Raw genomic sequence first — 12,624 nt, 5'->3', positions numbered from 1 at the left:
CAGATTAAAATGTGGTTCCTCTGCACTGCCTCAATGGACAAGAAGGACACCATATGGATTAAGTTAAAACCGGCTTGTCTACGCATTTCGAAGCAATCTACCCCCCTTCCTCAAGACAAAACCATAGTATCATAAGGGATGAATCACGGAAGCCATCAGGATAAAATGTGGTTCCTCTCCGCTGCCTCAATGGACAAGGACTCCAAATGGATTAAGTTAAAACTGGTTTGTCTACGCGTTTCAAGGCAATCTACCCCTTTCCTCAAGACAAAACCATAGTATCATAAGGGATGAAATAAAAAAAGAACTAAAAGGGAGCCTAATTTTGGAGACGCTTAATGTAGACTGATTCCAGTGATAAGTCACTGCTTGCTGCCTGTTTTAATCAAACGGAGATTACTAGGGGATTAGTAAACCTGCCCACATGTAATTCTTTTACTCTGTGCAATCTCACCCCCAACACTGATTGGAAGCTTACTGTGCATAGGCAGAAAGCTGCCAATCAGTGGGGTGGGCGGAGTTATACAGAGCTCAGCAATTAGAAAACCGCTATATTTTATCAAAACCCTGTAAGTGACATCACTGAAATCAGGGTCTCAGCCCCTACATCATGCTGCTCTCAGATGGGGTGGTAAAAACCTGATGACAGATTCCCTTTAAAAAAAGAAAAGCAAATTAAAAAAGTGTGCACAAAACGTATAGAGAAAAGAGGCACATACACTAAAGTCTGAAAACAAAAACGAGCAAATTATTTTAGAAAACAGGAAAAAAAAAAATCAACAATGAATCGGAGCCAAAGTCTTCAATGATGTGGGGGGGAGGTGGTGGAGTGGATGTTATAAGGATAGCAAATGTTGAGCTGAGCATTGGTGTGATCACAGTAACCAATGAAAACAGTGCAAATCATTCAATTCCTAATCATTATGCCTGTGAAAGGATAAATCATTGGGGTGGGAGGACGAAAGACGAAAAACTGGAGCAGAAAAGAGACTTCCTCTTGCTCTCCGATACGGACATGCACAACAACATATTTCTGTTAAGTAACACCCTGCAGCTAGGTCATGGGAAATCCTTTTCCCTTTACAATAATATGACATCCCAGCCAAGCCATTGTTAACTTCACTGCACTCCTGACTTTCTCTCCACCAAAATTAGGAACTCCATAGAGCAGGGGGGAGGAAGGAAGTTGACACGATTCATCTTGCAGACTGCAAGGAGCACTACCGCTGTCTCCTGTCTGGGGCGCCACCATCTCACAGGTGGGGAATCTAGGTTTTCCATTCGGAAGATCTAGGAGTTGATTTACCTTTAAAATCCTTCAATTTCCCAAAAAAAAGGTGCCTCCGTCTCCAACTCATCCTTCCTTGGAAACATGACGATTTCCTTCCTTTTTATATTGTAATCTGCTAACCAAACTTTCAGGCGTTTGCCAGGAATGAAGGAGTTATGGCAAAGTAGAATTTTATCTCATGTAGCAGGTTGACCGTAAGATTTGTATCATAGTAGCCACCCCTTATGGTACCATGCCCTCCATACCAGTAGAAAAGGGAAAATAATCCAGCATCTGGGGGCCAATATTTTATTAATAAACTAGGCTTTATTAATGTTCTATAGAATATTAATTAATGTAGACAAAAGTCTACGCGAATCAAGTAGAGTTGAGCAAGTAGATAACGAGTACTGTCTAATACTCGCGTATTCGTTCCGAATATTGTGTGCAATGCAAGTCAATAGGGAATACTCGCAATGTAACAAGTAACCCCAATTCCGCGCTATTCGCTACTCGCACAAATAGTACGGCATTCGGGTTACTCGTTACTTTGCGAGTTTTTCCCCATTGGCTTGCATTGCACACGCTATTCGGAATGAATATGCAAGTATTAGATAGTACTCGTTATGAGTATCGCGAGTACAAATAGATAGGTACTCGCTCAACTCTAGTTTCAAGCTGACGAAATCAAGATTAAGGGCGGTTTATCGGCTTGAAATGCGTAGACTTTTGTCTACATTATTTTAACTCATATTCTATGGAACATTAATAAAGCCTAGTTTTTTTTATTGAACTATTGGCTACGGATGCTGGATTTTTTTCCCCTTTTCTACAATTTTTTCCTGGTAGGCGGTCCAGATCTTCCATGCACCTCATCCTCATTACCCCAAGCAGTTGGTGAACTGGTCTCTCTCTTCCCTCCATACCAGTGCTTGATCACCTAACGCCACAACAATAAGGGGGGCACAGTATTCATCGATTCTTAAGTAGATGAAAAGTTAAAAATATTACCTGCTGGAGACTCCGTTTGGCCTGCAGAGCGGCATTCAGTTTCTCCTCTTGTTTCACTCTCATTTTAACAACTTCATGGAGGAACTTTTCTTTGGCTTCCTTGGAATCTAGACCAGTGTCCAGGGCTTGCCTTAGGTGCTCCAATTCTGCCTCAAGTCCACAGCTGTGAGAGTCACCATGATGCGCCCCTTCAAAGGAAGGGTTGATTATTGTTGGGGCCAACATGCCCGGAGAACTTAACTCCTTGGCCGAGCTTGAGGATGTGAAGGAAGGAGAGGAGAGCGAAGACAGCGAAGACGTAACTATAAGAAAGGAAAAATAATAAGAACGGATATAGCCAATTGATTTTTGCTTACGCAAAGCCTAAACAAGCGAGTAGGTCAAGTACACCTTCCAAACCAAGAGGGCTTCAAAATCATAAACAGTGGAAGGAAATAACGCAGACAAAACTGGATGCTTCATCCTGCAATCAAGAGGCGCATTAAATTTGAGAACACAAGTGGATGAGTAGGTCGCCATTGTTATTGGCACCAAAAGAGGTTTTCCAAGAATAGGTTTTCTTAGAAATAATAAAAAAAAAAAATACTTTACAGGCGTCAACAATGACACTGAGCTACGAGGTATGTTGAAGGCCATATTTATACCTTTCACACGATACCTTCAGATTAATGAACATGTGAATTCAATTAGAAGTGTGACAATTTGTAATCTTGTGTAATGTACAAACAAGCTCCTAAAATGTCAGCAATAAAAATTCCTGCCCAGAGTTCCTGCGTATGGCACACCAAAGTATCACAGGAGAAGTACAACAAGGAGCGTGATGACCCGAGTGTGACCCAAGTGATTCATCCACCAGGCAAGGTGATACCCAGCTTCAGAAGAACAGCACAGCTTAACTACTGGAACTTGACTCGTAAACATAATCCATTTAATCTTTGATCTGTAATTTCAATTTTCATCACCGCCCTTCGAGCTGTATAGTGCAAACATTATTTACAAGCAAGATCATTTTTTATGAAGGTCCCACAGAAATTGCTTTCACAGCAAACTGCTTTATTTAGCTTACTGGGTGGAAGGGCAATCTAAACCAGTAGAGTCTATTCCCATAATTTGGAGTAAAAATAAATAAATAAAAAATAAATTCAACTCACACTTACATTCTTCTCGACTTTCCACCTCAATTTCTGTTTCGGACTCTTTTTCTTCTTCCCGGGTTGGAGCGGGAGGAGCTGGTGCCTCAGGTAGTGAAGGCATTTCAGCCGTTGGCCTTCGTTTTCGGGACTGTGCTGGGCTACTTGATGATTGAATGCTTCTTGGCACGGTCGGGGCACACAACGGGCTCGTCATGACTTTCTGTGGGGCAGGGGGTGCCAAAGCGACATTGGGGGCAACCAGATGTTCAAAGCTCTTGTAGGTATAAAAACTGTTGTGGGAAAAGTTAGAAAAACTAGTTTAGAAAAATAGAAAACTAGATTGGTTAACAAAAATCTAATGGTTCGGTGAGAATATTAATGACTTACCTATCTCTGATTAGAGCAGGTAACTCCTTCTCGTTTGCTGAAATGGCGGGGGACCAGGGCCGGAAAGCTGACAGGCGCTGGCGAGGGTGACTATATGCTGAATTCTGGGTCAACAAGAGATAAAAAAAACAAGGGTTAAAAACTATAAAACAGCAAGATCAAAAAGATAAGAAATATTCGAGCATGTAAGAAATCCTTCACTGCATCCAAGAGCATTGTCCACCCTTTACATCCCTGATAATTAGCAAAAACTAGCTGCCCCCTACTGGACAATGCTTGGAATGGCAATATAACTGGGTTTATTTTTTTTCAGTTTTTCTTTCTACATGGGTGGACTAGATTGATAATTATCTGCAAAAACACAAAATTTATTTAATTTACCAAAAACCTCAATTATGTAAACGCCATGAAAAGTCGTAAGGAGCTGCTAAAAATATGGGATATCTATAAGCTGGCCACATATCCTCATCACGTGGACTGTACACCTGACATTACATTTTGGCCTTTAAGGGTGTTTGAGCGTCCCTCGATCCCTTCCTTAATTTGTCATGTTGGCCCTAATTTCCTAGCAACTCAGATTGAACCGGATTATATTTGGCTGCCAATAACTAATATGAAGCTCCTGCGGTTTTATGGCATGGGGGGACCTTGCAGCTTGTAGCGTCTCTAAGGCACAAATAAGCCACTTACCTCATCTCCTTCAAGTGCTAACAGACAAACAGACTAACCAGAGTTGTGCAAGGTAGTGCAAGAAAATAAGTAACGCTAGTATTTAAAGACCGCTAAATCCTCAGTCCAACCCCAATATAATATTAAACATGTACCTTGCCGGAGTTTGACAAATTCCGTAACCAACTTGAGGACTTGTCTTTTTCTGCTGAGCTCGGGGAGTGGATGATGGATTCATCATGTTTTGACTTTTTAGGTGGAGGTTCAGAAGGAATCTATAAAGACAAAAAAAATATATATATTTATTACTTTGGTTTTGAATCAGGAGCTTAAATCAACAAACAATGTTAAATTCTGCACGGATAGTAGTGTAGGTTATTAAAAGGGTTATTTGGCTCCACTATCATCTGCATTGGGAGAGGAGGAAAACTAAAGTGGTCACATCTTTATATATATAGGACGGGTGCCCGAGCCAACATACATGACCACACTGTCATCGCGAGGAAACGAGTGGTGCTGGATATTCCTTTCCCAAGCAGCTGCAAAAAGACTAGTGCATGCCCTTATCTCCCGCCTGGACTATTGCAACCCCCTGCTCTGTGGCCTCCCTTCTAAAACTCTTGCCCCCCTCCAGTCTATCCTAATCTTTGCTGCCCGACTAATCCAGCTACTCCACGACCTCTCCTCTCTGCCAATCCCTTCAGTGGCTTCCCATTGCCCAATGACTCCAGTTCAAAACCCTAACCTAACCTATTCCATCCACAACATGTCTCCTCCATACAGCTGTCACCTAGTTTCCCGGTAACCACCTGCACGTACCCTCCGATCCTCACAAGATTAACTTCTCTACTCCCCTCACATCTTTTTCCCCACAATCGCATCCAAGATTTATCCCGTGCCTCCCCCATACTCTGGAATGCTCTACCCCAACGTATCAGACTCTCACCTACCTTGGAAAGCTTCAAAAGTAACCTGAAGGCCCACCTCTTCCGACAAGCCTACAACGTGCAGTGACCCTCAGTCTACTATATTGCCGCACGACGATATCTACCTTCACCTACTGTATCCTCACCTATCCCCTGTAGACTGAGTCGTCATGGGCAGGGTCCTCTCTTCTCCTGTACCAGTCTGTGCCTTGTATTGTTCATGATTATTGTACTTGTCCCTATTATGGATACCTCTTCACATGTAAAGCGCCATGGAATAAATTGTGCTATAATACTACATAGTAACGATTACCCTTTAAGTTAGGGTATGTACTTTGGTAACCCCTTTTACTCTTTGTAAAAGAGCATCTAGCCGAACCTTGTGCCGAATTGCGCGAAACTTCCCTCGCATACACCTTTATGAATGAATATAACCAGTGTAATGTGAATAAAGGTGAAGTCCTTACATCGTTATGTAAGATAATTTATGACTCGACTAGGATGGCCAAGTAAAGGCATGTACACCACCGGAGATTAGACCAGGAACTACAAATTAGGGGAAGTCTTTCTGCTAGTCTGAAGTTCCTCAAGAAGTATTCTCGCTGCGCAACTGAAAATAACTTTTGCCATGTCTCTCGAGTCATCTGGCGTTCTATTTGTGACTATAAAGGGTAAACCCATTCCTGGCCCTAAAGCGTTCCTCACCTCACACAAACTTTTTTTTTTTCCCCAAAAGGACCAATAACGTTACGAGAGGCCAAAAATGACCTCACGGAGCTACTGATTTTAGCAATGACAGAAATGGAACCAGTCAGAATGAATGCCCCCTCAAAACACGCCTTGAAAATGACAAATGTCTGCTTTTTTGCCTGCACATAGAAGGAATATTTTATGTGGTGTGAATCAGGAATAGCGTGAACAGCGCAGACTGTGTTTATTTGTCATGGTTGTTATGAAGATGACTTCACTCTGCCACAGCTGCACTGGATTCTGGATAAGATGCCAAATCTTGCTTTGACTTTTCCACAAGTGGTTTGATGCTTGGACTGTAAATCACCCTAAAGCATAGAAGAGACCTCTTGGCAAGAGTTACGTTCCCTTCAACACAGAGGTGAAAGGACAGGGTGAGTTATGAACAGGTGCGGTAAAAGTCTACTAGAAATAAACTCCAAAGTTGAAGTCCTAAAATGGAGGGACACCTACCGTAATACAACTAGTCTCCTGATCATACTATATTGGCTTTGGGGGTTGCAAAGGAAGCCATTGCATTCCATACCAGAAAGGGCCTACGGGTCCTTTTGTCACTTAAAAGAGACTATCAGCACAAAATGAGTTTCCAAATCAAGTACAGGCACTTGGCGCATGATGAAGTGGCCAAACACTTAAGTTTACATTCCCGCCAACTTGTGTTCCACCTATAAATCGGGCCCTTTGTGGCTCTATAATGCCAGAGATGTTAAAGAGAAGGGGGTGGAGAGAGCAAAAACAAGTTGGTGTGATGGTGCACTGAACAGTTTGGCCACACCATAGTGCACAGAGTGCCTGTGCTTGGTTTGAACAGTCATAAGTGGACAGTCCCTGTAATGAGATGATCAGCACAGAAGGACTGTTCAAACCAAGCACAGGCATTATAAGCGGATTGTCCCTATAACAAGATGGTCAGCACAGGATGACCGTTTAAACCAACGCTCAGTGCACTGTCATAAGCGGACAGTAACTGTAACGAGATGGTCAACACAGGATGACTGTTCAAACCAAGTACAGGTGCTCGGTGGTTCATGGCAGGGCTAATCCTTTAAATACACTTTACCACCTGATTGTTTTCCATATAGCTCCTCCGTTCTCCGGATCTATGAAGCCAGAGCTGTCAATCAAAGAAGAGCAGTGGATGGTGGATATAGAGGGAAACAATCAAGTGGGAAGGTGTATCTAAATCCTTGGCTGAGCCAATGTACTTGGTTTGAACAGTCATTCTGTGTGGACAAAGTGGACTATCAGCTTATAATAACTGTTCAAACCAAGCATAGGCTCTCAGTGCACTAAGTGTTGCCAAACAGAGGACGAACAAGTAGGTGGGATGGTGCACTGAACTGTTTGGCAACATTATAGTGTACTGAGCGCCTATGCTTGGTTTGAACAGTCATACGATGACAAGAGTCCCTTTAAATGGCACTTTGTCCATACCGAAAGACTGTTCAAATCAAGTACAGATGACTGGTGCATCTGGGCTTGGCCAAGCATTTAAATACACCTTCCCACCTGCCTGTTTCCCTCTGTATCCAACAGGCCCTTTTTGATTGACAGCTCTGGCTTTGTAGAGCCACAGACTGCCCGATATAGCTGGACAACAAGTTGGACTTGAAGGTTTGGCCACGCCATAATGCAGAGTGTGCCTGTACTTTGACTGCTCTATCCTTCTGTGCTGACAAAGTATCTTTAAAAAGAGAAATTCCCTTCTACATAAGTTTTAACCTATCCACAGGATCGGTGATAACTTGGTAATATCTGGGAGATGGACCACGCCAGAAAACAGGGATCCGAAATGCCCTGTTGGTATTAAGCAGCGGCTCAGATACACACACGCATGTGCTTCACGACGCTACACCCCATTGGAAGTGCAAGAAGCAGACGTTGCGCAAGTTCGACAATTACTCCAGTGTCCCACATTCTCGGGAACAGCAAGTTATCAACCATTTTGTGAACGATGAATTATAAATGGCACATGGTAGGTGGAGAACCCTTTGGCGATTTGGCCTAATGGTGCAAAACTTTTAGGTCATGTCCTTTCTCTAACCTACAGTGACACATTCTGGAACTACACCTAGTCCTATATTTTAAACAAAAACAGGAAGCTAATACTTAGTGATACCTGGGACACGAACATAATGAAAGAAAAGAATGTACGAGAAGGTGGGACGTTTTATTAGGAATACGCATGACAAGGCAAGCATAATGAAGACCATGCAGGCTTCTTCATGGAAATACCAATGAAGTGTCTGAGCTTTAAAAAGAACAAGCTACGACAAGCCGATGCTCCAAGTGTACGTTACAAGCCTAAACAGGCAGCAAGTAAGGTTTTACACCAAAAAGATACCGGTAAAGAAAAAATAATTCTACAGAAGCATTGACCTTAAGTGTCCAGATCTGAACCACTAAAAGGCGAAAATTCCTACATTTCCATCTACAAACTCCCTGAGGAAGCTTTTCTACAATTTCAACAAAAATTAAAAATCTAAAAAATAAAAATAAAAGTAATTTTTTTAACACTTGGATATCATTTTTTCACAAGTTATTGCATGTACTAAGTGCAGAAAAGTAGGAGGTAGGTTTTTTTTGTTGAGCAGACATAGGGTGAGGTCTTCCTGTTTCGCTACAATCTTTCACGAGCAGCTAAAAACTAAAAGAAGTTCTCACTAACAGCAAAACCACAAGACCAGGCGCCGGTCTGATCATTCTTATTTAAATGTTTAGTGCAAAACCTCAAAAAAGTTGTAGGTCTCTCTTTTCTCTTCGAAGTGCCAGACGGAAGATCACAGTTTTTGAAGTGAGCCCAAACCGGTGAAACGTACGGGTTTGAAGGTGCCCCCACCCCATACAGCGCCGTCTGTGGTGACCAAGAAACTGGAAGACTGTCAAGGCACTCGCCATCTAATATAACACATTGCCCTTTAGAATGCACTTTATGCCCTCGAAGCATTGAACGTTGAGCCCCATGGGGGAGTAAGGACAAGCAATCAAATATTACATAGTAACATTAAGAAAAAAGGGAAAAAAAGAAAAAAGCAAACCCAGGAATCTGCCTTTCAGAAGAAGACACAACATACTATGCAGCTGCTTCCAGGCAAGCAGTGTCTGGATACCATTGTCCTAGACAAAACAGACTTTGCCACTACATTTGGAGAGGCAGTATGTGTAATCAGAGACACCCAGTGTCTGAAGTGTGGATGAGACACTGAATAAGAACAATTGTCCCATTTAATACGCTTTCCTGGCCTAAAGATCCTCCCTCCCTTTGTGCTTTAATAGGAGCTCTTCAGTACAGACATATGATACATGTACCATTGCTATATATTTAAGCCTTACAAAACACTTGTGGGAAATTTCCATTTACGGCAGGATAAAAGGCTAAGAGCTTGTGCACACGTTGCGAAAAACGCAACGTTACAGTACCGGCAAATTGAAAGATTTCTGAAAACCCACGCTGTTTATTTTTTGGTGCAGATTTGAACGTTTAATGCTATGTGAGCGCATTGCAGAAATATTCTGCACCTTATGGCCGAAAATGGACCAAAAACCTCATGTGTTTTTGGTGCCCTTTTGGTGCATTTTCTGCATCTACTCTGCACCTTCTGGCAGAAAATTGACTAAAATAATGAATGTGTTTTTATGTCCTTTTGGTGCATTTTCTGCATTAAATCTGCACCTTCTGGCAGAAAAATGGACGAAAATATGTATGTATGTGTGTTTGATGCATTTTAGTGCCATGCGTTTTTCAGAAATTAAGTCAATGGGTGGAAGGGCTAACAAACACAAAGGCAAAAACACACCAAGTATTGACATGGTGCAGATTATTTTCTGCACCAAATCTGCAAGAAAAAAAATAAGCAATATGCACAGCACTTCCAAATTCTCATCGACGCTGATGGCATAAGGATAGGCATGCAGATTTGTGCGAAAATCTGCACCAAAAAACGCACAGCCTTAATGTTGCATCCAATCTTTCGGCACTTTTCACCCAAATAAAAAATAAAAAGCTGTTTTTCTCTGAGAACGTTGATTTTGCAACAGTAAAAAAAAAACAAAAAAACAAAAAAAACAACAATCTGCTGCAAATACTGATTGTGTTGAACACAATATTCATAACTATCAATATCTAAGACATCAACTTGAAGTCCAAACTTTTCCTTAAAAACAGGAATACCGCTGAACAAAAACCGACGCGTTTCTGGCGTTAGACACCCTTAGTTATTGGAGAGTCAGTCTCCGAGCTATCATAGCCGAATTGTTAACTTTTCCAAACTATAAAAGTTAGTATAAAAAAAAAAAAAAAAAAAAAAAAGGGCGCTGATTCAGATACTACCGTAATTGCTCGATTGCCCTGCCTGAAACTAAATATTTAAGGTCGAATATTGATCACAACAATAAAGAGTTCCAATAAGCCAATTCTGAAGGATGTTTGCAAACACTGCGTTGCGGAAGAAGGCAACACATTTGAATGGACACCGAAGGCCCCAAAAATAATCTAAAAACGGCTTGCATAGGAAGAGAGTGAGACATACCCAAACTTACTGCAAACTGTTCTACGAAGGATCTAAATCTTCTAAAGCAAATAAAAATGACTGGAATAGTTTAATATCTTCTAGGAAAAGGCCAGGCGATAAAGGCTTGTAAAATACAATATTCCCTCATTTATGCAGTTTTTACTAGCGCAGGAGGCTACAGGACACTCATTGTGATTCTAGACATGCCTAAGGTTAGAAAACAAAAAGAGGCATATTTTAACAAGAGGAAAGGTTTATGCACATCAGATAAATCCAGCTAGAGCGCACCGGTTATGCAACCTGCAATATAATACTAGAACCGTGTAGGTCAGCATGGTGGCTCTGTGGTTAGCTCTGGAGTCCTGGTTTTAAATTCCACCAAGGGCAACATCTATCCTTTGTCGGGGAAGGTTGTTTGGTTTCCTGTTCTTGCGTCAATGATGGAATCTCCTGAAGTTGCCCATTCCCATCACATCTGGAGATCCATTCCCATCACATCTGGAGATGTAGAAAAGAAGAAGAGAGAATAGACAGGGAAACGCTCCCAAGAGATGGCCAGACATGTTATTGTGACTTAGTGTCTTCCGTAAAAGACTGGGACACTTTTTCTCGTGAAGTTTCCCATTCCCATCAAAAAGAGAAATCTGGAGACGTCCTGGGTTTAAATCCCACCAAGGGCAACGTCTATCCTTTGTCGGGGGTTAGAAGGGGGGGGGGGGAAGAGATCTTTGGTTTCCTTTTCTTGCGTCAATGATGGAATCTCGTGAAGTTGCCCATTCCCATCCCATCTGGAGACGTCGAAAAGAAGAAGAGAGAATAGACAGGGAAGCGCTCCCAAGAGATGGCTAGACATGTTATTGTGACTTAGTGTCTTCCGTAAATGACTGGGACACTTTTTTTTTTGAGTTTCGCCTTGTTAAAAAAAAAAAGTCCATGAATTGGAGAGAATTTTGAGTTTAGTTAAGAAGGCTCATGTCTGCAGGCCTAGAATACGGTAACAATTAAAGCCGCCCTTATTCAGGAGCACAAGGTGACTCAGACACAAGTATGTGCCACACTCTGCATCACACACTCTCCCCTCGCCAACTATCGAGTGAATCTCTACAATAGGATTTTTCTCTTTTATAATGGAAAGGAAATAGCCGTCTGAATAATCCAGGGGAATATGTGCTCGGCATGTTGTTTAAATTGAGTCACCAATGCTAAATCATAGCTCCGTCAGTCAAAGCCGACCACCAACAATTCGTTAGCTGGTAGAATTTGTTGGCATCTGCGCTTGTATCAGCCCACGTAACAAGGCTGGAATTTCAGATAAGTAATGTCACACCATCCTGTGCATACTTTCCCTTTGCGTCTAGCAGTGATTTGTAAAACACACACATACACACCTACGGACAATAAATGATTAGTTCTCTAAGATGGAATTTTCTTAGTTTTATTTATTTAAGGAACACCAATTGTGAGAAGGGTGGACCAAGAAAACGTTGGGCGCGCTGCCAATGTATAAAGCAGGTCAAGAGATGGCAATAAAGCGGATAGTGTAAAGGGAAGCGCACTTTCCTTTGGTGCTTTGTTTGGCAAGAATTACGTGGGAACTCTGTGTTCTAGGTCGACTATGGCGGAGGCGTTTACACACTTAAGTATAGAGAGGTACTGAAACAAGGGACTGTTTGGGATTGTCAAAGCCAGTAGTTTTCGGTTTTCCCTTATTGAATGATACATTGAATAGGGTCTAAAAATCAATGTGTGCATAACTAGATTGTAAACCGGATGACAGCTAGCCATAGGAGACACGTTGATGGGGCCAATTGCATTACCTTTGTGGCATTCACTAAAATTGGTTGCATCAATGCAAGGATAAACCTCTTTAAAGGAGGAGTGCAAAACTGCATATACTATGGTTGTTTCACCCCCCTGAAAAAAGGCAGGAGAATCATACTCGCCAGACACTGGCCGCCTGTATCGCT

The 12,624-nt window shown here is 42.0% G+C and overlaps 1 protein-coding gene across 2 annotated transcripts in view; it reads right to left on the bottom strand.

The window, feature by feature from the left end:
- Positions 1 to 12,624, bottom strand: part of SKI (SKI proto-oncogene) — a 96,647-nt gene that overhangs the window by 3,886 nt on the left and 80,137 nt on the right. Inside the window, exons 2-5 of one of the 2 annotated variants that reach the window (XM_075328895.1) lie at positions 4,626 to 4,745; positions 3,802 to 3,905; positions 3,433 to 3,704; positions 2,282 to 2,583 (exon numbers count right to left, since the gene is read on the bottom strand). In XM_075328895.1, coding sequence (XP_075185010.1) covers positions 2,282 to 2,583; positions 3,433 to 3,704; positions 3,802 to 3,905; positions 4,626 to 4,745 — 798 coding nt within the window. The remainder of the gene's footprint in view (positions 1 to 2,281; positions 2,584 to 3,432; positions 3,705 to 3,801; positions 3,906 to 4,625; positions 4,746 to 12,624) is intronic. The other variant, XM_075328896.1, reaches the window with a different exon arrangement.

The sequence above is a fragment of the Anomaloglossus baeobatrachus genome, chromosome 11 (assembly GCF_048569485.1).
Source record: "Anomaloglossus baeobatrachus isolate aAnoBae1 chromosome 11, aAnoBae1.hap1, whole genome shotgun sequence".
NCBI lineage: Eukaryota > Metazoa > Chordata > Amphibia > Anura > Aromobatidae > Anomaloglossus > Anomaloglossus baeobatrachus.
Note: the sequence above shows the minus strand (reverse complement) of the source record. Positions and strands in the feature narration are given on the sequence as shown.